At 43.5% G+C, this 25,796-nt stretch overlaps 2 protein-coding genes across 2 annotated transcripts; one reads left to right on the top strand and one right to left on the bottom strand.

Moving 5' to 3' along the window:
• The first annotated feature begins 2,766 nt into the window (after nt 1–2,766).
• On the top strand, nt 2,767–3,600 carry LOC110685230. Its single transcript, XM_021861718.1, has 2 exons — nt 2,767–3,104; nt 3,227–3,600. Exons 1-2 carry the CDS (start codon nt 2,995–2,997, stop codon nt 3,348–3,350), a joined length of 234 nt encoding a protein of 77 aa, XP_021717410.1. The 5' UTR covers nt 2,767–2,994; the 3' UTR covers nt 3,351–3,600.
• Nucleotides 3,601–7,005: 3,405 nt separating this feature from the next.
• Nucleotides 7,006–10,557, bottom strand: LOC110685229 (seed biotin-containing protein SBP65-like). The gene is made up of 3 exons (XM_021861717.1): nt 9,288–10,557; nt 7,791–8,535; nt 7,006–7,688 (listed from the first exon to the last, which is right to left on the bottom strand). Exons 1-3 carry the CDS (start codon nt 10,187–10,189, stop codon nt 7,194–7,196), a joined length of 2,142 nt encoding a protein of 713 aa, XP_021717409.1. The 5' UTR covers nt 10,190–10,557; the 3' UTR covers nt 7,006–7,193.
• Between the last annotated feature and the right edge of the window lie 15,239 nt (nt 10,558–25,796).

The raw sequence follows: 25,796 nt of genomic DNA, 5'->3' as shown, positions 1-25,796 counted from the left end.
ATTACAGATGCCACAGGCGGTATTTCACCGTTTGTGAGCCTATGGAATGCATTATTGAAAGCCAAGATTTGAAGACACCTCAGACGGTCCAAACCGTCTATGGTTCTATCATTTGAAGACCAAGGTTTGAAGATGTCCCACGCGGAACATTTTTGGCTGAGGACTTGTAAAAAAAGGGGGAAGAAAATGAAGACTATTGTCTAAAGATACCCCAGACGGCATATAACCGTCTGTGGGTCTTTTGTGTGAAACTTGAAGATTAGTCTAAAGATGCACATGCGGTATTTCACCGTTTGTGGTCCTATGGAATGCATTATTGAAAGCCAAAGTTTGAAGATACCCCAGACGGTCCAAACCGTATGTGGGTCTATCATTTGAAGAGCAAGGTTTGAAGATGACCCAGGCGGAGTATTTCTAGCTGAGGACTTTAAAAAAAGGAGAGAATGAAGACTTGTCTGAAGATGCCCCAGACGGCATGTAACCGTCTGTAGGTCTTTTGAGCGCAACTCCATGCAGACCAGTCTAAAGATGCACAGGCGGTATTTCACCGTCTGTGGGGCTATGGTATGCATTCAGTGGATAGTCCATTGTTTGAGGATACCTCAGACGGTCCACAACCGTCTGAGGGTCTATCTTTGTGGATCATGGTTTGAAGTTTCTCCAGACGGTCCACACCGTCTATGGGTCTACCAAATGCAAAGCATGAAAAGGGCTTATGGAGTCCCAGACGGTGTATGACCGTCTGTGGTTCTACTTAAGCTAAGAAAGAAAATCAAGTTAGACGGTACCTGGGTGAATTAAGTGAAGTCCTCAACCGGTATCCGTATGCGTTGGAATGAAGCAACTGGTTGCACAAATTAGCAGCCGGTGTCAGAGCTCTCAAGAAATTTTTGAAAAATTTGTAAAGTGAAAAGGAGATAGGGGGTACGCCTCAATTTATAGGCAGAGCCCAGAAGGCGAATCGCCACCTTCTGCCTTAACTTTTCAAAATTTGAATCCAAGAGAGAGAGGCGGGAAGCAACTCAATCGTCGCCTCCCCTGTGCTTGACACTTGTCACAGGTGACACGTGGCTACGCCACGTCACACCTGTGAGGAGCAAATGTTTAGGGTAAAAATACCCTATGCCACGTGGCCTAGTAGAATCATGGCACGTGGCAGCCCACCAGAGGACCAACGGGATCCAATCGGATGCTGACACGTGGCATCAAAACCCTAATCAGGGAACTTGTCTCCCCCAATATAAATAGAGGATCCTCCTCATTTATTGGACATTCATAGATACATACACAAAAACCCGAGCAATATTAATTGCGAGATCTCTATGAATCAGTGAGAAATACCTATTTACTTTCCGCACGTTTACCCATCTGAAAATCATACTAACTTGATCGTCAGAGGCGGAACTCCACCCAACCGGAGTTTCGTTGTTTTGCAGGTACAGAAGTCAGGCGCACATACTCCGTATTGTAACTCTCCCGAGGGACTAAAAACACCCGAAACAAAAACCGCTTGACCAAGCTGGGAAAACACCAAATGGCTTGCAAAGACTCAGGCGTCCTCGTAGGCGGATATGTTCTCTGAGTAGCAGCTGCAAATTTGCGATGCTGTTCACAACACCAACAGACGGCAGAAAATTCTTTGAAGGAGGCGGAAAAAACCGGATGTGCACTCGGAAGATTTCTGGAGAAGTTTGCTCTAAAAAACGGCTGCTCTTAAAATCTTTGAAAATTGCTCAAGGTTGTAAATGTGAACATCAGGGAGGAGTTTTGCTATTTTTAGGCAATCCTTAGAAGGTGAACCCTCGCGCCTTTTCACCTTCTTCCCTTTGCACTTCCAAAATTCGAATTCAAATTCGAAAAAAAAAAAGAAAAACCGTCTCAGGCGCCACGTGGCACTGCCACATCAGCACCTAGAGGGGTAAATGTTTGGGGTAAAAATTACCCGAGACACGTGGCCCAATGGCCTTGCGACACGTGGCATCCAGCCATAGGTCGACAGGGCGCCAATCCCCCGTTGACACGTGTCCTTTGAACCCTAGATGGGGTACTGGTCTCCCCACTATAAATAGTGGTTCAGACCTCATTTATTGAGCATTTATAAACATCCATAAACACTTACACCAATCCCGAGCAATATTAATTGCAGAATCATCCTGTATTAGCGAGGAGTATTTACTATTTCCGTACTTATTACCTCCTGTACGTTACCGACTTGATCGTCGGAGGCGGAGTTCCCACCATCTGGAGTCTTCGTGGTTTTGCAGGTACAGGCGTCGGTTGCACATACTAGGGATTGTAACTCTCTCGCAGGACATATCAAAAACCCCCGAAACAACATCCGTTTCATAATAGTTGCAACACTTCCTATTTTCTGAAGGATCTACTACTATTTTATTATTTTTCTCTCTTACAAACCCCATTTATACCAACAAAATATATTCTCACTAACTATATTTTATATTATAAAATTCACCCTATGATCTCTACCCTATATATTTTCTAAGACTTTGTGCAATATTTACTGTTGCGATTAATATGAAACGGAGGGATTATTAATTATAGATAGATAACTACAAGGTCTAATTCTATTAAGAAAAAAAAAAATTAAATAAAATAAAATAAAATAAAAAACCTACATGGTCTAATTATGTGCTCTCAATTTATAAAACTAATATCAACCTGGATTGTTTGAAGAGCATACGCATCCTCGTATCAAGTTTCTTCACCAAGTCAATCACGTCACCTATTAGAATACGAGTTCAATTACCCTTTTAAGTCTAAAATAACGCGGCCACTACAAAGCACATAAAGCCACAAATATACTCCGTATTATAATTAAAACCGCACCATTCAGTTGACCGCCCATTCATCTCCTTACATACATATTAACTCCATCTTCTTCACCCAAAAACACAGTAGCAATTTTTTTCAATTTCAAAGAAGGAGAAAAAAAAAACCCTAATCCGAAAAAAAAGCCACCATAACTCCATAATCATGTGTTGCTGTGATGGTGATTGCAGGCCATTGGGCTTTTTATTGGGCCTTCCTTTCGCTTTCTTATCTCTCCTCCTCTCCATTGTCGGCATAATCATTTGGATCGTCGGGTAATTTTATTTATTTATTTAATTTATACTCCGTAATTTTTAGTTTTTTATAAACATTGTAGTTGAATTTTGAGTTTAAATTTGATTTATTATTGTATTGAAATTTTGATTTAATTTGGCAGATTGACGTTGAGTTGCATATGCCCGTGCTGTTTGTGTGTGACCGTCTTAGTGGAATTGGCACTTGAGTTGATCAAAGCCCCTATTCATGTCATGGAGTGGTTTACTTCTAAGATCCCTTGTTAATTTTTTATTAATATATATTTTTTTTTAATTTCAAGTTTAATTTAGTTTTATGATTTTTGTAAATTTCAATAATTAAATTTCTGGGGTTTTGTGTATTTTAATGATGATCAAGATGATTTTTGACTTGTATATTGTTCATAATATGGATTCTTTTTCGGAGTGAGTTGTGATGTACTTTTGTGATTTACTAAGCTTTTAGTTTGTATCGATTATTTGGTCAAAATCTTGCACATTATTTTCCGGACGTTAATTTGCTGCACACTTTCAACTTATATTATTACCACCATTGCTTTTCAACTGCAATAAAGTAATTTTTAACGGCTCACAAACAATATTCTTATATTGTACCTAAACACTAATCGAAGTAGTACTCAATTTTGTTAGTAGCGTTTTTCTCTGCATTTTATATTTACTTAATTTAGGACTAATACTTACGCTAATAGTGTAATTTGAACTCAAAGATGTGACAAGTCTAATAATTATATCACGACCTTTTGAGTTGTGACAAAAGTAGTATCATCATGTACAAATTGATGGTTATGTTGATAATGTAATTTGAACTGGTAATTTGAAGACTAAATTGCGAAGGTAGCACGTGAATTTTGAGCGTTCGGTTAGGTGGCCAATACCGTTATTTGTCAGCTGAGTTTGTTGAATGGTTGGGTAGATTTCAGTGGTTGGATGCCGTGCTAGTGATTAATTTAGGTGAACCAAATTTAATTTTGTCGAGTAAGTTGGCATACCGGTAAGAAAATTTAGGCACCAACTCTTCCTAAACATTATGCTAGTTTGAATCTGCATCATGTTTCTTTGCAGGATTAAATACTTTAGGACCGGGTTGGGTTAGTTTTGATGGACTATTAAGGTCATGTAGTATTTATTCTCGTTTGTGAGAAACATTTATTATTGATTGGGTAAAATTGTATCAAGTGCCTTCGGGTAGAGTTTGGGTTTCATATCATGTAGGGTAGTAGGTTAGTTTTGTTAGATCTATACTGTTTCATCATATGACTTTGAAGGTATAGATTCGATTCCGTACCTAGATTGTCTTATTTGTGAGGGGTCTTGATCCAATAAGGTCGTTATTCTTACTTAGAAAGGAAAAAAAAAAATGTTGTGCACATGTTGTTTCACTTGTTTGACGTTCATAATATAAGCTTTATTTAGATTGAGGTGTGAGGTTGGGTCAGATTTTACTTTGCAATTGGTATAACTAAACCCAAGCCTGAATATATATTGTAGATTGATACTCCCCTTTTATATCTAGATATTTTGTAAGATAACAATCATAAAGAGAGAAACCCATCGTTTAGGTCCTTGACTAGTTGAATTTCACTCCATTTCCACCAAACATTATCTACAAAGTAGGATGGTGATGTTTGAGCTAATTATATGGCACATGGACCATGTGAGTTTGAACCATTGATGGGATCATTTTTGGTGGACCTCATTCGCCATTTTGAAGCCTTTCTTCGTAAAAATTATAGTACTCCCTTTTAAACAAAAGGTTAGGCTTGCATTATGATTATGAAGCAACCTAGCTATATCTTTGTTAATTTTTGAAGACTTCGGTTTCCCTACAATCATTTACAATTTTTTAAGGAAAAATTATTCGGAATAATCCGACATTTGGCTCATCCGTCCAAAATAATCCTACCTTTTGATTATTTTTTAATATTCCGACCTTTATTTCCAATCTGCTTAAAATGGTCCCAAGTGACTTACAAAGATCGGATTGTTCTGAGCAATTTTTCCATTTTTTTGTCTTTAATTGTGTTGGATGTCGCTGTCTTTCGTGGTATAGTTTGTGCATTTAGTCAAAATTTGATTAATTTAATATTTTTATTTTCGAAATTTCAAATAATCTAATAGAAACTGAGGAAGAATATTGTATCTAGTTCTACACTACGCATACTTTTTTATTTTGATTACGAAGTATCTTCTACCACATTCTGTGCATTTACTTATATAATTTTTGTTTGTCTAATTTAGATTATTGAGATATCATAATGAAAATAGAATCTAATACTTTAACATAATTTAGAATATTTAGATGTTATTCAATTCGTTTTTTTAGTTTGCGAATATGTTCTCTTTTAAATGTGTGCACGCGCGCAGTACTTAAATTGAGGTATACGAAGTATTAATTAAGATAATAAGACAAACATAAAAACGGAGGAAACATTACACATTAATCCACTATTTTTTTTTAATGGTCCAACAAATCCACAAATTAAATATCTTTACAAATTCAACCCAACACTTTTCTAAATAGGATGGAATCCCTGTACTAAATAACATTAGATCACGAGAAGAGTTTTTATTCTATGTGCAGTTAAATTTACTTTTAGAAATAATCAAATCAGATCACATCTTATCATTTTAATTGTGTATATTTATCGTTGAAAATCTTTATTTTTGTAATTTACAATTATCTGAAAATTTCATATTTGGAAAATACATATTAATACAACTTTAACGAAATCACATTTGATAATTTTTTATCTTACAAATTGATGAACACTCTGGTCAAACTTTGATCAAATTTAAAATCATATCAAATCAAATTAAAAAAATTTAAACCAGATCGAACATAGCCTATTTACTACTCTTGGCATTGGAACAGATTTTACGCCACTGTAAATTTTAGTACCGATGAGTTCATAGATAGGAGTACTAATTATGTATTTAATTTCCATTTATTCTCTTATTCGTCCATTAACATGTGAAAATTCTAGTTTTGATCCTGTGAACAGATTAATGTTAATTTAACAATAAATAATCTTAGGCTCTTATTATCTAGTAATATAATATATATATGTGCATTGTACGAGATTTATCAAGATTTACTCCCTCTATTTCAAAATAATGCTCCATAAAGTTGGACAGTTTTAACCAAGTTATATGTTGTATGGGAGTGGTGGGGTTAAGAGAGAGAAATAACATTATATGTGAGTGAAGGGGACCATTAGATAATTTATTTCTGAGAAATAAGAGTTCGAGGCATTTATTTTGAAACGTAGGAAAATTGAGGCATTTATTTTGAAACGGATAGAGTACAATACAATACGGAAAACTAATTATACATGATTGAGAATATAATGCGCAAGGAGAACTAGCGTTTATATGTGGGATAATTATTAGTCCTAGATGCGCATTTTGCGAAAATGCCAATATCAAACCACTTGAAAAACTAAATTCTCAGTCGGAGATGGAAGGAAAATAATCCAAGTTTGTAGACTAACCAAATTGGCTCTAACTGCTTCGGATAATACATCAGTAGAAATTATCATTGGAGTATACAATACATTGGGTCAGTCTTGCAAGTCTTGATCGATGAAAGATGGCTTCATGGCTTTTGGATCAAATGTGATTATAATCTTGAAACACTTATATTATGACTTTTTTTTTTGGAAAGAACTTCTGTTATATTTTTGTTTAACTTTGTAAACATCAAGTATAACTTAGTATCACCTTTTCAACATCAACTCATCAAGTATAACTTATTTGTTATTGGACTATATATCATTGTTCAAGGAGAATAGACGCTTGCAGAAGAAGAACGATATTTGGCTAAGGTTTGGATTGATACCTTGTGAGATTAGGATATTTACAATGCTAAATTTGAACAAAAAATTACTAAATTACTGTAGTATTTTATCTAACATCATAAACTTGCATTCCATAATTCCATTTACCATATAGTTTATTCACGATACTCCTAGGAAACACTAAATAAACTTCACACATTATCCTGGTTACCTGATGCAAAAGTAACTACCCAAAAATACCGAAACCAGACTTCTTACAAAAGACTTGCATTATCGATTACTACTAACTTATTCAGTATTTCTTTCTATCTTGATGCTCCAGCTTCTTCTCTTTGACTTCAGTTTGCTGCCCTGTTGCTGGCCCTGCTCCAGCAACAAGATTTGTAGTGTGCTGTGCAATCTCAACTATAGTTTCGCCTATTGCACCGAGCACGCCTTCGCCTTTCTCTGTGACTATCTCGCCTCCTTCTCCCACTTTAGATGCTCCGTCCTTGACCGTCTGCTTGGCTTCCTGAAACATTTCTGTGACTCCGCTACCAGGTGAAGATCCCATCACTCCTCTTCCTATGCCCTTCACCTTCTCCGTGCCTTTTTGGATCATACCAGTAACTCCTCCACCTCCGGTACCTCCTCCACCTCTGGTAACTCCCTCAATATCCTGGTACATTTCGGTGCCTTCACCACCAGGTGTAGATCCCATCACTCCTCTTCCCATGTCCTTCACTTTCTCTGTGCCTTTCTGGATCATACCGGTAACTCCTTCACCAGAGGAAGGTTGATTCTCTCCCTGCATAAGAGATTTTGTAATGTATATTAATGCAAGCAATTTATATACTAATAATCAAACTAATACATTGATTGTAAAATGTTTGAGCAAGACAACAAGTACCGCATCATAGTATGTGTGCTTCTCTTCTTTGTATATTTCGGCCTCAGTCTTCTTCCTAGCAGTATAGTCAGCGAGTTTTTCACCAGTGCCTACAGCCATATCTTTTGCCATAACTACTGGCTTCTCAGCCAATTCAGTCGCCTTATGCGCAGCACTTGCTACCGCGTCTTTTGCCTTCCACACCACCCCACCTGCCATCTTCGTAGCCTCTACTGCAGCCTCCGTAGTGTAATGTGCAGCTCCCCACCTAGCAACTACAGCCTGATCCTTCACCTCTTCGGCTACCTTCCCTGCATAGCCAGCTGCAGTTTTACCAGTTTGCAATGCAACATCCTTGGCAGCCACCGCCTTCTCTCCCACGTAACCTGCAACAGTTTTAGTGGTGCCAACTGTAGTATCTTTGGCCTGAACCACCTTTTCCCCAGTGTATTCCATGGACTTTTGGCCTGCAGTCATGGCTGCATCTTTAGCGAGTGCTGCCTTTTCCCCAGTGTATTCCATGGACTTTTGGCCTGCAACTATGGCTGCATCTTTAGCTTGTTTGGCTTTCTGTGCAGCTGTCTGAACCACTGGACGAGCGGTCTCTGATACATATTGGGTTGTTACCCCAGCTCCTGCACGGGCTTTTTCTTGAGCCTTGGATCCCAATTCAGCTGTCTTTGTCGCTGCTGCCCCTAATCCATGTTTTGCTGCTTCTTTGGCTTCCCAAGCTGCATTTGCTGCATCTTCCTTTGCTTTGCCATACCTATTTTATCATTATAAAATCAACATGTCAAACAATATTATATGTTTAATTTTAGTGGTCTGAGAAGTGGGAAGTTCACAGGAAAAATTTGTTTCCCACTATATCAGAACTCACTATTGATGCACGTTGTAATAACCATACTAAAATACCTAAAAAAAAAAACATTCTAAGAGATATCTTCAATGTTTTACTTGTCTTATGTTTCGATGGAGCTTGTAACTTCCTTTGTTTAGGTACAACTAAGTTAACACGAAGTAGCAGTTTAGTACCATATATATCCACTTAATAAAAGTCACAGCTTCTAATTTTACAAAATTTAAGAACCGTATTCTAATATTATGAAGTCAAGCTAATATTTTAAACTACTTAACCAATCCTCTAAAAATTATCTGTTTTCTGATAACACGTTTTCAACTCTACCACAAGTAATTGTACCGAGTACAATTTATGTTTTTAGAACACTAATAGATTAATAATGTAATGTTAAAGGTACAACATTAACATTAACAGATTAAGTGATTAATCATACATAATCCGTGCTTCTTTATTTACTAGATACACCTTATAACTAAAGAAAACAAACATTATACTGGATATAGCGTGACCAATGTGTGCAGATATTTAAATTAATTGATTCCAAACTTTAGAATTGAATCAATAACAAAATATTTACTACAACTAATGATCCAACTTCAGTAGTGAACTATGCATAATTCTCAAAAAAGTTTACAATACACGTAACATCAAAATACCTTTCTTGAGCAGCTTGAACAGCATCCAGAGAGTTCTGTTGAGCAGTCTGCCTATATTTGGAAATCTCTTCCAAAGACGGTGTCTCGCGCTTTAGTTGTTCATCATACCGTCTTCCCGTTACAGCTTTTTCCTGCCCTCCTTCTCCTCTTCCCCTCTCCATACCCTTCTCTTGTGTTCCACTTCCCATTTCTTCTTTCATCTCAAACTTCCCCACCGAAGTCGGTCCTTTTGCCGCTCCACCATGGCTCGTGTCCATTCCCCCCGCCTGCCATCCCACACCATGGCTCGTGTCCCTTCCTGCAGCTACACCATGGCTCGTGTCCCTTCCCACCGCCTGCTTCGATACACCATGGCTCGTATCCCTTCCTGCAACTTCACCATGGCTCGTATCCCTTCCCACCTCCTGCTTTGACACACCATGACTCGTATCCCTGCGCGATTGCTCCTGATTGGATGTTCCTCTCTGCTGCTGAACTCCACTTCCAAACTCAAGTCCACCAACTCTATTAGTAAGCGACTCAAACTCGGTGCTCTCAATGTCTCTCATTTGCTGCTGACGAGACGGTGTAAGCCCACCTCCACCGCCTCCTTTTTGAGCCTGGCCCATACCAATGTGAGTGGTCCCACTCTCCCTCATGTGTTGCTGCTGCTGAGTATGACCCCCACCTCCACCGGCACCGCCACCGGCATGGCCAACACCAATGACCACAGTAGTACTCCCTCCCTTACCAGCACTCCTCCTTTCGGCTTCGACAGTCGCCGCAGCTGCTACCGCGGAGTCGGTAGCCTTATGAGCTAGCTCTTCAAACTGAGTAGCTCGTTTAAGCACAAGGTTTTGCTCAACTTGCAACTTTCTCTCTTGTGTTGTGTTGTCTCTTCTCTGCTGCTGTTGTGAAGCCATAGTTTTTTTTCAGTATTACTTCTTTTGCACTTCTAATATAATATGGACTGTCTTTTAAGTTGAGTATTGAACTTTGCTATAGAAATCACATAAACAAAAGGGTCTTCAAATGTACATATACATAGAAGAGATTTAGAACTATAATATAAATAAATTAATAGCATAGTTCGGTTGATATATGGTTGGTCGGTTTAAGAAGATGAACATGAAGAGAGGTAATATGACATGTGGTGAAAAGGAGGAATGTGAAGAGGTGACTAAGCAGGATAGAATGGTAAACATGTGTCGCAAAGGGTGTTTGGATCAACTTAGAAAAGAGGTGTGGCAAAGTTTACTTAGAGAAGTAGATATGGTGGTGTGATTTAAATGCCACGAGTGTGTTTATGCAGTGCATGATGGTGTAACACATGTCGTTCTTATTTCTTAATTAGTGGATGGTTAAAGAATTGAAGAGAAGGTTTTGCATTATCTTCGTTGTATTATGATCCAAATCGGGCTTGTATGGTTTAAAAATTAAATACGGTGTAGTTGTTTATATTACTCTTTATTTTATAATTTGATCTATTTTGATTTTGTATGGTCTTTAAAATGCTCGTTTGACTATCAATATTTTTTATTACATATTCACAAAAAATTATTAAAATTTGATATTATAAAATTACATATCGAGATGAATCTACCAATATATGCAATGGCGAAGTCAGGAATTTCTAACTGGGAGGACGACAACTTAATATCACATAATTTGACAAAAATATTTAATCATACAATTCAAAAAAGTTGAAAAAAAAATTACACAAAGTTCAAAATTAAATTACAATTGCATCTTTTAAGTCTTCATATTCAGAAAATGATACATGTTTTTTTTTCAATGCAAACTAGTAAGAACACATCCTTCTCAAAAAGAGTGACCAAATAATTATTCATAAATTAATCGCTCGTGCTATTTCGCAACTTACTTTTGACATACTATGTTATTTCGGAGAAATCTCTTTCAACTTGTCATATCATACATACCAAATTAAAAAAGAAATTTAACAACCCTAACATTGGGATAACAGTCAACAATAAAATATATTGGGATTTAATTAATTAAGCTACTAGGTAAGGTTATGTGTTATACACAATTATTTTACATAACTATTCTTAAATTATAATGGCATTCAATTATAAAACTTAAATTTGTCTAAAATACTACAATGAATTTATTTTGAAAGAGCTTTTTAGCTAGATAAGTATTTCTATATACACATTTGACAATATCTATATGTTCTTGTATGTTTTACCAACAAATTGGCATCACTTTCTTCCTGTTAATCAAATGAATTTCTTAAAACTATGTACAACGTATTTAACCCCTGAATAGCATTTTAGCATATGGCATTACCTCCAGGCGGAAGCCGGACTCCTCTTGAAGAATCAGCTCAACTTAAAAACAGTTTCGGGACTTGTCCGTTTTTTCCTACTTCTTTCTTATTGACTGATCCTTTCCTTCGACTATTTTTTTTTCCCAATCAAACATTTTTATGCCTCATATAATAGACTCACAGGTGGTGCATTATGTGGGAACTATTGATCGATTAAACATCATTAATTTAACAACCCTTAAATTTTTTTAATTGCATATCATTAATTTTAATTCGTACATCTTTCCTTTTATTAGATAATTCAACATGCAAATCATTTTATTACCTCAGCTAAACTTTAAACTATACATATTATGTCAATATTAAAATTAAACAATAATTCAATATCTTTATTTGAGTTCATGAAACTATTTTCCACTATCCTCTCTTGCTTCTCTCCTAAACTCTATCTGTTTGGGGTTAAAATACCCCAGCCACGTGGCCCAATGGTCGAGCAACACGTGGCACCTCGCCATTTGTCAGCAGGGCTCCAATCCCCTGCTGACACGTGTCCTAGAAACCCTAAATGGGGAACCAAGTCTCCCCACTATAAATAGTGGGAGAATCCTCATTAATGGGGCATTCAATACATTGAATTCAAGACATTCATAAATACATTCAAGAAAATTGAATACACTTACACCAAAACCGAGCAATACTAATTGCGGAATTCTCCCATTACGCGAGAAGTAATTTCACTATTTTACGCACTATTTTCCTCCTGTACGTTACTGACTTGATCGTCGGAGGCGGAGCTCCACCCAACCGGAGTCTTCGTGGTTTTGCAGGCGGCTGAAGGGCATTCTTGGAATTGTAACTCTCCCGCAGGACACATCAGAAAAACCCCGAAACATTTGGCGCCGTCTGTGGGGATAGTACTTCTAAGATGACTTCTAACCCTGTACCACCGGATCAGGACAAGCAGCCATCGGCCGAGCCTGAGGTCCAGACGGACCATGAAAGCGGTGATGACTACGGACTCAACACCTATGTGGCCCAAGACGGGTCCTTCAGAACAAAGCACACCGGTTCCAGGGATAGGAAGGAACGGGATAACATTCAAGCTGCTCCAAGCAACCCAGCCGGCAACCCGGTAGGAGCTGCTCAGGCGGCAGAAGGCTCTGCTCCCGTCACAAGGAACGAACTCATGACCTTCATGAATAGTTTCAAAGGCGAGATTCAGAACCTTATTCGGTCAGCTACTCCCAAGAAGAGTCAGCCGGCCAAGAAGCCTTCTTCTAACAAGAAGGCGATTAGAGACCGGGTCCCTACCCCTCATCCAAAGCCGAAGGAGGGGGAGGGCCTCAAGTTCGATCAAAACCGGCTCCGCTTCCCGCAAGCGGAACCCAGAAAGCCCATCCAGCATTTGCAGCCGGATGGTTCAAAAAAGATATTCTCTGATGCCCGCACGTTTCTCCAAGAAAAGAGAAGTCTGGCGTCTGCGTCGGCTTCAACGTCGACCTTTCCTGACAGTTTCCGTGACACCTCTAACAGGCGTACGGGAACGAGTCTAGGGAGTCACACGGGCGAACCATCCGCCCGGTCTGGACCCCAAGTGATCCAACCTGGTCTATTTGGTTCGCCGAATGGGCTGGGTGGATCCCCTTTTACCCAAATGGGTCCGTTTGGCAGAAATGTGCAGCAGCCGTTCCAGCTCATGGACTGGCAGCAGCGCCTGCTGAACTTGGGAGAACAGCCCTCGGCGTTCTCCCCTGAGATAACCCAGGCGGCACAGCCGGCTAAGATTAAAAACGTGTTGTTAGGGGCCTATGATGGTACCTCCAACCCAGAAGATCATTTAATGGCCTATTCCAATCTCATGTACCTACAGGGGTTGGATGATGTTGTCTGGTGCCGATACTTCCCGGCTATCCTGAAGGGCATTGCCCAACGGTGGTTTGGTAACTTACCACCCGGCTGCATCAATAGCTTCAAGACTTTGGCGTACTTATTTACGTCAAACTTCTCAATGAACATCTCGGCCAAAATGACTAGCCTCGATCTGGGGGCAATACAGCAGGTTGACAGAGAAGGGCTCCGGTCCTATGTCAGGCGGTTCAATCTGATGAGAATTCAGATTCAAGGACTGTCTGATGAAGTTGCTTACACAGACTTCTTTAAGGGTCTGAAGGATGGGTCAACCTTCAAGTTTGACCTCGTCCGAAAAAGGGTAGCCACCCTCCAAGAGGCGTTAATGGAAGCTGAAGCCTACATACAGGCGACGGAGCTTTGTGCTGTAAAGAAGCCGTCGAATTCCAAAAAATCCGACAGAAGAGACAGCCTGCAACAACAACAGCCGGCTAAAAAGGAAGAATTGAAGAGAAAAGAGGTCTGGGCGGCAGACCGATCTGGTCAGCCGGCTCAGAAGCTTAGACGGAAATTTGAACCGTACGTTCCCAAGTACGAGTTCACAAAGGACTGCTCCTCCATCCTCATGGAGATAAAGGACCGGATGTCTCTCGACAAACCGGTTGTGATAAAAAGTCCCGTAGGGAGCCGGGACAAAAGCAAATACTGCCAGTACCATGAGGATGTTGGCCATGACACTAATGGTTGCTATAGCCTCAGGCGGCTATTAGACCATCTGGCTGATGAGGAGGTTCTGAAGTCTTATCTGCCCAAAGCCAAGGGTAACACCCTGGCCAAGAAAGGGCAAGCGGCAAAAGTTGTTCTTTCCAATTCTGAAACGGATGAAGAGACCATCTTCACCATAGCAGGCGGCTTTGTCGGAGGGGGTCCCACTATTAAGGGCACCAAAGATAACATCAGGAAGCTGGTCAACTCAGTTGAGGATAACCAAGCGTGGAAAGACACTTTTCCTGAGGTCCTTATTTCTGAAAAGGACCGGGGCAAGGTCAGGCAGCCTCACGATGACCCCATAGTCATCGAATGTAAAGTTACCAATCAAAGGGTTGGCCGGATCCTAATAGATACCGGGAGCTCGTCTGACCTAATCAGCTATCAATGCTTGACCAAGCTCAAGTACAAATCCAGTAACATGCATCAGGCACCTCACCCGCTTGTTGGTTTTGAGGGAGGCGTAGTGCATCCGGTAGGAAGCATAGACTTTCTAATCCGGCTGGGTGAAAAAGGGGAAGGACGCCACATGGTGGTAAAATTCTTGGTTGTAGAAGAGCTTGCCGCCTACAACATGATTTTTGGCCGTCCGACCCTCAATGAGTCCAAGGCTGTCATCGTTCCTTCACTCATGCTTGTCAAATTTGAAAAGGATGATGGAGCAGTCGGTTCCCTTAAGGGGGACCAGAGGACGACTAGGGAGTGCTATCTATCTGACGTCAGACCTACTATGGGGGCAGCCGGAGACGGCAAGCCCATAGACCTTGATAACTGCGATACAGCAGTCCCGGCTCCAAGGGCAGCCGGTAAGAAAAGAAAGGCGGGCCAGACGGATCCCGTCAAGCAAGAAAAATAGCAATCACTGGTCGGGGAAAGGTCAGATGAACAACGACCTCAGCCGGCTAGTGACTGCATTGACGTCGTCTTAGACAACAGCCGTCCTGACAGAACTATCAAGGTTGGGGCGGTTGCTTTTGAACGGTTGGGAGCAGACCTGCTCCAACTTCTAAAAGAATTCAAAGACATCTTTTCCTTTGAAGTGGAAGAGATGCCAGTCGTCAGCCCGGATCTTGCTGTCCACAAACTCGACGTGGACCGTAAAAAGAAGCCGGTCAGGCAGAAAAAGAGGGATCACGGTGAAGAGAGATCTCAGGCGACAGCGGCTGAGGTCAAAAAACTGTTAGATGTTGGGTTCATCCGGCACTGCTACTACCCGGACTGGGTAGCAAACGTTGTCCTCGTGAAAAAGCCGAATGGTACCTGGCGAATGTGTGTAGACTACACAAATCTGAATAGAGCATGCCCAAAGGACAGTTACCTGCTTCAAAAGTTTGACAATCTGGTCGACTCTACAGCCGGTCATGCTCTGATGAGTTTCATGGATGCCTACTCAGGTTTTGATCAAATACCCCTGTGGAAAAAAGATCAAGAAAAGACGGCCTTCGTCACTGATCAGGGGTTATTTTGTTACAAGGTGATGCCGTTTGGGTTAAAGAATGCACCGGCTACATTCCAACGCATGATAAACACTGTCTTCATCAATCAGATTGGCAGGAGTATAGAGGCGTATATTGATGACATGATAGTCAAATCCAAGCTACAGACGGATCACCTACTGGACCTCCGAGAAACATTCACCACACTCAGGTGGCTCTGGGTCATGCTTAACCCAAAGAAGTGTGTATTTGGTGTTGAGTCTGGGAAGTTTTTCGGATTCTTGATCGAACAAAGGGGCATAGAGGCTAATCCGGAAAAAGTACAGGCGGTCATTGACATGCGTTCTCCCCGCACTGTAAAAGAAGCCCAGAAATTGACCGGTTTCCTGGCGGCGTTGGGAAGATTTCTCAGCCGGTTAGGTGACAAGTGCCTCCATTTCTTCCAGGCCATCCGGAAGAGGTCCAGATTTGAGTGGGGTGAAGAGGCGGAAATGGCATTCCAGAAGCTAAAGCAACACTTGCATTCGTTGCCAAGGCTAGTGAGCCCCCTGCCCCGGGAGGTCCTCTATATGTATGTAGCCGTCTTTGATCATGCCCTTAGTGCCGTTCTCCTCGCTGAGATAGACGGTAATCAGCTCCCGGTGTATTTCATCAGCCATGTACTTAAGAGTACTGAACTCCGGTACCCCATGATCGAAAAATTTGGGTTGGCCCTATTCGTCACAGTCAAACGGTTGAAGCCCTATTTTTTGGCTCACCCGGTGATTGTATATACAGACCAGCCGCTCAAGCGCCCAATGACCACCATCGAGTCATCCGGCAGAATGATCAAGTGGGCTGTTGAAATACAGAGCCTCGAGATAACTTTTGAACCCAAGCGGGCAGTGAAAGGTCAGGCGTTTGCCGATTTCATTGTCGAAATGACTAGACCGGTGCAACCGGAAAATCCTGATCAGGTTTGGAAGTTATTCGTAGACGGTAGCTCTACAGTGAACGGCTGTGGTGCAGGCGTTATATGCCAATCTCTAGAAGGGGACAAGTTTGAATATGCACTACGGTTCCAGTTCCAAGCCTCAAACAATGAGGCAGAGTATGAGGCCCTGCTAGCCAGTGTACGCATGTGTAAGGCAGCAGGGGCAAGAAAAGTTAGCGCCTGCTCAGACTCTCAGTTGATCGTTAGCCAGTACAATGGTGACTATGAGGCCACCCATCCGGCTATGATAAAATACCTGCAGGCGGTCAGAGAAGAGGTTGTGTCACTTGATGAATTTCACCTAAGTTAGGTGCCCCGGTCCGAGAATAATCAGGCGGATGCCCTTTCCAAATTGGCATCATCCGCCTCTTGTGATGCGCTTAGGACGGTTTTTTGGGAAGTCATTGAGAAAAGAAGCATAGATCATGACCCCATTGGTATCCTAGACCGAAGTGCCACCTGGATGGACCCCATCCGGGATTACTTGGCAGACGGTACTTTACCGGATGACCCTTCTGAAGCAATGGAGCTCAAGAAGCGTGCACAGAGCTTCGTTATGCATCATGGAGAACTTCTCCGGAAGGGATACCTGCAGCCGTTTCTAAAGTGTGTAACCCCTGAAAGGGGAAGAGAGGTTCTAGAGGATCTGCACGCGGGTTTTTGTGCCTCACACATAGGCGGCAGGTCATTGGAAAGAAGAACCAGACGGCAGGGTTACTTTTGGCCCACTCTTGAGGCAGACGCCATGGATTTGGTGAAACGGTGTGACAAATGCCAAAAGTTCGCCTGGTTGATACATCGACCGGCAACTGATCTGACAGCCATTCATAGTCCGGTTCCGTTCGCAAAGTGGGGCATGGACATTTTGGGTCCATATGCACCTGCATCAGGCGGTCGCCGTTATATTTTGGTGGCAGTGGATTACTTCACCAAATGGGTTGAAGTAGAGGCGGTCAAAGGCATTAAAGCAAAGGATGTGATCTCCTTCATTTGGAGAAATGTCATCACCCGGTTTGGGGTTCCAATGTCTATGGTCTTTGACAATGGACCTCAATTTGAAACGCCTGTCCTCAAGAGCAGGTTGGGAGATTAAGGAATCTCCCATTGTTTTGCATCCGTTGGCCGTCCTCAGGCAAACGGGCAAGTTAAGGCCTTCAATAAGCTAATCTCAGACGGAATAAAGAAGAAGGTGGAAAGAGCCGGTAGACTATGGGCAGAGGAATTACCTCATGTCCTGTGGGCCATCAGGACCACTGAAAAAGGGGCAACCGGTGAAACCCCATTTCTATGGACATATGGTACTGAGGCGGTGCTTCCCATTGAACATTATGAGCCAACACTTTGCATCATGCTATATGATGAGGCGGCCAACTGGGAAGCCATGCGGCTTGCACTAGATGCTCTCCCAGAGCGAAGGGGCAACGCAGCCTTGTGTCATGAGATTTACCGCCTGAGAATGACAAGAGCCTACAACAAGCGGGTTCACAAACGGCCCCTGAAAGTAGGAGATTTTGTGCTTCGCAAAATGGAAGCAACCGGTAGGGCCAATGAACAAGGCAAACTGACCCCAAATTGGGAGGGACCATACCGGATCTTTGAAGAAGTACGAGACGGCACATACCGCCTGGAAACCCCAGACGGTAGAAAGCTGCCTAGAACCTGGAATGTAGATAATCTCAAAAAGTACTACTTCTAGAAATTGTATAGTTTTTGTAGATTTCTATATAATTAATGAGAAAAATTTATTACATATCATGTTTACATGAGCCATGTCTTGTGCTTAACACAAGCGGCCCCGTTTATCGGTTTTCCATGCGCCATGTCTTGTGCCCAACACAAGCGGCCCTGAAAACTAACAAATCAGTCGGTGACACCCATTCGGGTGAATTCATCGAAGAGAACATCTCCCATTTGGGTGGAAAATTGTTCTAGTGATAAAAAATCAGGCGGTCCTACCCGCCTGAACGATCCATGGCACCAAAGAATCGTGGCTAGCATTCCCAAACATGCAGCCGACCCACTCTTTGGATCAAGTACCATTTAAGGTTGATCTCAAAACAGACAGCCGGTACTTAAAAGTGTCGCCTAATCGACTAAGAGAAGGCAGGCCTCGAGCATTTGGTTTAGGCCAATAATCTATGAAGAGGCGTTCTTGCAAAAGCCCAACCAGCAATTTGACACCCTAAATCCTATGAAAAGGTCTTTCCCAAAAGCCCAGCCGACAAATTTGTAAAAACTGGCTGCTTTTCGCTTTTACGGTTAGCACTTAGCACTTAGCTAAAATCGTTAGCCTTTGCGCTATAGCATGTGGATAGCCGCCTGGCACCATTTCACCTATGCCAGCCTCCTATCCAGGGGCAATTACCTATTACCTACCCTAACCCCAACCAGTCATGCGGGAACACATTCATTCAAAAAGCATGCAGAAACACATTCATTCAAAGCAGCAAAAAGAAAAAAGTGAATTCATTCAAAACCGGATCAACCGGTAGAAATTAAGCAGAATTAACCGGCACAGCCGGTGAAAATATTAAATTCTTTACAGAATAAACTGGCACAGCCGGTGAAAATATCAGTATTAAAAAAAAATATAACAGCAGAGTAAGCCGACCCTTCCGGCGCTATTACAAAATAATGCACGGCGCTCAGGCCGGGAGGTCATTGCTACTCTAGCTGCACTGTTACCCGGTCACCCTGAGCCTGACTCCCTTCCGGATGAGTTGGGTCGGTGTTGGGACGGAGCCGGGAGCAACCTCATCCTCGATTGCCTCTTCGTGGCCAGCCGCCTCCTCCTGCATCCGCTTGAACTACGCCTCAACCCATTGCTCATAGGGTTCGGGCCCCGGCTTGCCCTCCTCCTCAGCAAGAATAGCAAGATCTGCGTACTTGTAGGCGAGCTCCCAGACGTTGTAGTCTGTACCCGGGTGGATGATGGAGAACGCCCTTTTCATTCGGTTCTCGTAGTCCTGCTCATTCTCCTCAATGAGCCGGCTCTAATCAGCTTCTAGGGTGGCTTGGAAGTTTCGCTGAGCATTAGCAGCCTCCTTGACCAGGCGTTCATTCCCTAGTTGCAGCCGTTTGCTGCTCTTCTCCGCCTGGTCGAGCCGCTTGAGGGGCTCCTCGTGCTTTTTCAGCTCATCTTCAGCATTATCCAGGGCCGCCTGGAGGTTGTCTAATTTGAGCTTGGACTCTTTGAGGGCCTGTTGGAGGGACTTGACCTGATCCGCCTGTTGCATGATTATAGATTTAGTTTCTATGTCATGCACAATCATGGAATAGTGAGCAACGCTATGTGCGTCATCCGCAGAACGTTTGGCTCTTCTTACCTCTTCCTGCTTGCGGATGTAGGCCTTCTTGAGCCCCTCCACGCGGAGCAGAGCCTGCAACAACAACACAACCGGTATTAGTAGAAAGACCAGATGGGTGTACTACAAATTAAATGCCGGGTGGGTACTCATTTACTTACATCGGCCAGGTCGACCATCACCCGGTCGGCATTGAAGGTATTGATTCCAGGAATCGCCTCCTTCTCGTCCCGGAGGACGGCTTTCAGCATGGCCCGGGCGTATTGAGCAGCGTTCGGCCAGCGTGGAGAGTTATCTGCACCAGAAACAGACGGTGAGAATGCCGCGTATGTTCCGCCTACGGACAGCCGGCTAATCAGAGAATCTCGCGGCTGAGACGCGGAATATGACTTTACCCGCATGGGTAAGTCGAGCAATGTGAGGTTGAAGGGGTTAGTACCTTTTTGGGAAGCCTTTTGGCCTCCGGCAGAAGATGGACTGGTTGCGGTCCTTATCGGAGTGACCTCTTTCGAGGTCGTTTCAGTGTTAGACCCGCCTGGGGTCTTTATTGATTTACCGCCGGTAGTAGCCCGGGCAGTAGAAGCAGTTCTCTGCACCTTAAGTGCAGGCTCTTCAACAGACGGCCGTGGCCAAATCTGTTTTTGCAGAGAGCGGGGAATAACACCCCCATCTTGAAACAAGACAACAAACGGTCAGGTGAATAAATAGCTAAAACTACATCAAAGCCAACACAAAGAGAAGGTCAGGCGGGTTAACCTTTTTAGCCGCTTAAGTGGCAAGCTTCTTCTCCAGATTCTCCTTGCGGATATCTGAAGCCTTTTTCGCGGGTGTCTTGGCGGTGGGCAGCATGGTTTTAGCTTCTTCTGCAAAATGAAAATACATCCGGTGAGAATCATGATCAACTTTGCATTACAATCAGAGAAAGGTCAGCCGGCATAAAATTAACCGGCTAAGTTTTGTAACCTACGTCTTTCAAACATGCTGCTAAGCCCACAAGCGGACAAGAAGCATTCGTCTCTAAACAATTCGTGTTTGGGCACCCAGTTCTTGGGTACCCTTATTATCTCTCCGGTTGAGAGAGAGGAAGAGGTGAGCTCAAAAAATCCGGAGTCCAGAATGGCCACCCTATCATTTTCAGGAACTGAGGGCAGCCGGCACTTCTGCCCCAAAAGCTCTGGTTTCCGGTTGTAGGTCCGGTACTCCTTGTTCTCCTCCTCAGACAGAGCTTTGACCAGGTAGAACCGGTTCTTCCAGTCCGACCATTTAGACGGCTTGTCAAAGGTCATCATGTATTGAGGATTAGTCGTCAAGGTGTACCAGGCCCTCCAGCCGCCTGGGCTCCGGCTCAAATAATGCATATGGGCAAACGCCTCCCAGCCGGGGTTGAGATCCTGCATCTCGCAGGCGGCGATGTACCCTGAAATGTTCACCCAAGAATTCTGGGTGAGTTGCCAAACGCCTAGGCCATACCCCCTAAGTGTGGCCTTAATTGTGTTGTGAAGGGGGAAGCGGACACCGTCTAGGAAAGCCGCCTCGTAGCATCCAAACCAACTGTTAGCGTTGGGTTGGTCATCTTACCATACAACCGTCCCGAACTCCCCCGGCACGGTCAGCTTGTATCCTCCACCAAGCGGTCGCTTGGTAATAAAGTCTTGTAGAGAAGACCGCATGAGGGCACGGTCCTTCATAGAGACGGCAATCATGAGAGGGTCGTTTCGGCTTTGCCACGAAGGCCTCTCCGCCTCCTCGCTATCTTCTGACATGGTCAAGTAGCAGGAGCTACTGCTTTCAACCCGAACGTCATCAGAGCCAGATGGGGAGTTGGGACCCTCATTGGCGGCCTCTGGCATCACAGCCTCCGGAGCCGGAGAGGTCTCCTCGTTGTAGGAGCCTAGAATACTATCGCTTGCGGTAGCGGGGGTGCCGCCGGATGGTTCTCGAGCCGCCTCATCTGGGCCTTGTCTCTCAAGCGATAACTCATTTGAGTTTCCGCCTCTTTAATTGGGGTCCATAGCTGTTCCCCTAATTCTGGCCATTGTGTCCTGTACAGACACGGAGTCGGTCAATACAGGCGTTGAAAAGGGGAAATTCCAAAGACCAGAGGCAGCAGATCCAGTTCTAGACTCAGCCGTACTAATTGACCGGCTGAGTTCACAACTATGTTCCGGGTATGGGTATAAAGGGTCCATCTACCTATGGGACTTGTAAACAAAAATGCAAGCAAAAGACGCAAACGGAAATTCATGGAAAAGCAAGAAGGGATAGCGACGGTACCTAGAGTATAAGAGAGTTGAAACCTCAAGAAATTTCTGGGGATGCTTGCGAAGACACAGACGGTTTGAAGACCGGCTGGGTTCTCTGAGGTACCCTCACGAAAAACTTTTGCTTGCTTGCTACCTTACAAGCGGTCTAAAAACCGGCTGCTCTAAAAATTATCAAATCTCCGTGTGCTCTGAATTTCAAGTACCGGATGCTCTCAAATGCCGGATGCTCTCAAAAGTCAAGAAAATTCACGAAGTTTGTAAATGAGCTCCTGTATGCTTCTTCCCCTATTTATAGGGGTTGCCTTAGAAGGCGAAGGGACGCGACCCTTCCCCTTCTGCTTTTCCCTCCTCTTTCAGTTAGAATTCGAAGGGGTTACAATGCCAAAAAAAAAAAACAAAATTTGTATGCGTCAGCTCTCTTCTCAGGTGCCACGTGGCACCTTGCCACGTCAGCACCTGAGAGGGGCTAATGTTTAGGGTTAAAATACCCTATCCACGTGGCCCAATGGCCGAGCAACATGTGGCACCTCGCCATTGGTCAGCAGGGCTCCAATCCCCTACTGACACGTGTCCTTGAAACCCTAAATGGGGAACCAAGTCTCCCCACTATAAATAGTGGGAGAATCCTCATTAATGGGGCATTCAATACATTGAATTCAAGACATTCATAAAAACATTCAAGAAAATTAAATGCACTTACACCAAAACCGAGCAATATTAATTGCGGAATTCTCCCATTACGCGAGAAGTAATTTCACTATTTTACGCACTATTTTCCTCCTGTACGTCACTGACTTGATTGTCGGAGGCGGAGCTCCACCCAACCGGAGTCTTCGTGGTTTTGCAGATACAGGCGGCTGAAGGGCATTCTTGGAATTGTAACTCTCCCGCAAGACACATCAGAAAACCCCGAAACACTATCATCCTTAGTTAATTTTGAAGGGGGCTTCCATCGGATTTTTACTAGTGGAAGGCCCCAATCTTTAAGCTTTTTATTTCTTAGGTTATAATAATGTCTCCCTTGATAGAAAGAGTTTATCTCGTTCGAAAGACAAGGTTTTCGATCTCCTTCGAAAGATAAGATTTTCAAACTCCTTCGAAAGACAAGGTTTTATTTGTGTTTAATTTGGTCTCCAGTTGTGCGGGGCTACAATTGACTATTGCTTGGATTTGGGTTACAAAATCAACACGAGAATTTTCACTTTCTCCGTACACGTTCTAACTTGATCGTCGGAGACGAAACTCCACCCAACCGGAGTCTCCGTTATTTTGCATGTATAGGCGCTCGGAATCCAGTCTTGGTGACGTAACTCTCCCGAGGAACGAAAACCACGAAATATTTAGCGCCGTCTGTGGGGAGAGTACCTCTAAGATGGTTTCTCAAGAGACTGTACCGCTTCTTGAGAATAAGCAGCCTACGGCTGAGGTCATTCAGACCATGATACGGAACCAGAGGTCGAAACATGTACTGCCGCATATGAATCCCTCATTACAAGGCGCATCCGTTCCAAAGACAATAAGGAACGGGGCGAGGTCAGGCGGGTCCGAGTAAGCCATCCGTCAACCCCAGGCGGCAGGACAATATGCTCACATCACCCAAGACGAGTTCATGAAATTCATGACAATTTTCAAGGGAGAGATGAAGGATCTGATCAACAAAAGGACGGTTGGTCCCAGCAAGGGTCAGTAAGCCAAGAAGCCTTCTCATTTGAGAAGAAGTTTGTCAGGGACCAAGAGCCTACTTCGCATCCTAAAACAAAGGAGGGGACTCTGCCCTTGATTGATCTGTCTAAATTTTGTTTCCCCGAGATGGAGAAGATGAAGGTCATTCGGCATGTTCAGCCGAATGGCACCAAGAAGACATTTTCTGATGCTCGCCTTCACATCGAGCAAAAGAAAAATCAGCAACTGTCTGAGTTGGCTTCAACTTCGAGTTTCCCAGACAGTTTTAAGAATACCATAATGAGGTATTCTCAAACTGTTCAAGAGAGCATGTCAGGCGGCCCGTCCGTTCATACATGTCCTCAGATGATTGACTCGGCCCCGTATGCGCCCCAACAGCCATACAAGCCACATGTCGAGCCTTACATGTAGCCTGCCCTCATCGGGGGTCAGGCGGCATATAGCGTCCAACCACTAGACTTGCAGATCCGTCTGCTAAAACTTGGGGAACAACCTTATGCGTTCTCCAAGGAGATAACTGAGGCGGCACAACCGGCCAAGGTAAAGAATGTCATGGTGGGTACTTATGATGGTACCACCAACCCAGAAGACCACGTTTTGGCATACACCCACCTCATGTACTTGCAGGGGTTAGATGACGCCGCATGGTGCAAGTGCTTCCCAGCCACGCTGAAGGGCATTGCCTAGCAGTGGTTCGGTAATTTGCCGGCTGGGTGCATCAACAACTTTAGGACGCTTGCGTTCTTGTTTGCCTTAAACTTCTCCATGAACATACCCGCCAAAAAGACAAGCCTCGACTTGGGCGCGATACAAGAGGGAGACAAGGAGGGGCTCAGCTCATATTCCAGGCGGTTTAATCTAGTGAGAATTCAGATTTAAGGACTGTCTGACGATGTTGCTTACATAGACTTCTTTAAGGGTCTGAAAGACGGGTTAGCCTTTAAGTTAACCCTCGTCCGGAAGAGAATCTCCAAGCTTCAACAAGCGCTGATGGAGGCGAAATCCTATATACACGCGACCGAGCTCTGTTCCACCTGCAAGTAGTCGGACAAAAAAAAGTCCGACAAACAAATAGGGAGTCAGCAACAACAACCGGCTCACAAGGCTGGAGAGGGAAAGAATAGAAAAGAAATCTGAGCGGTTAAGGGATTCTAATTAGCCGTCTCAGAAGAAAAAGAAAGAGTTTAAACCGTACGTCCCAAAGTACGAGTTTAACAAAGACTGCTACTCCATCCTCTTGGAGATCAATGACCGGGTGACTATTAAGAAGCCCGCAGCAATGAAAGGTCCGGCCAAAAACCGGAATAAAGACAAGTATTGCCACTTCCATGAGGATATTGGCCATGACCCCAACGACTGCTATAGCCTCAAGCGGCTGTTAGATAGATTGGCAGATAAGGGGGTGTTGAAATCTTACATCCTCAAGTCTAAGGTAATCATGAAGACGGACTCCAGACAGCCGTAAAAACAGCCAGCAAAAAACAGCCAGCAAACCAACTAGTAGTTCGGACACTGACAAGGAGTCGATCTACACCATATCAGGCGGCTTTACCGGTTGGGGGCCGACAATCAGGGGCACCAAGGACCATGTCAGACAGCTGGATGTCAGCTCCGTCGATGAGGGCCAGGCGTATGCTGACACATTCCCTAAGGTCGTCATCACTGAAAAGGACCAGGGCAAAGTCTGTCGGCCGCATGATGACCCCATAGTCATTGAATGCAAGGTGGCCAACTAGAAGGTTAGCCGAATCCTCATTGATATTGGTAGCTCGTCTGACATCATCAGCTACAAGTGCCTGTCCAAGCTAAAGTACAGGCCTAACAGCATGCACAAAGTCACTCACCCCTTGATTGGTTTTGGGGGTGGAGTTGTGCACCCAGTCGGTCAGATTGATCTACCCATCCAGTTGGGAGAAAAGAGAGAAGGGCGCCACATGGTCGTCCGGTTCTTAGTCGTGGAAGA

This window comes from Chenopodium quinoa, unplaced genomic scaffold, assembly GCF_001683475.1.
Source record: "Chenopodium quinoa cultivar QQ74 unplaced genomic scaffold, ASM168347v1, whole genome shotgun sequence".
NCBI lineage: Eukaryota > Viridiplantae > Streptophyta > Magnoliopsida > Caryophyllales > Amaranthaceae > Chenopodium > Chenopodium quinoa.
Note: the sequence above shows the minus strand (reverse complement) of the source record. Positions and strands in the feature narration are given on the sequence as shown.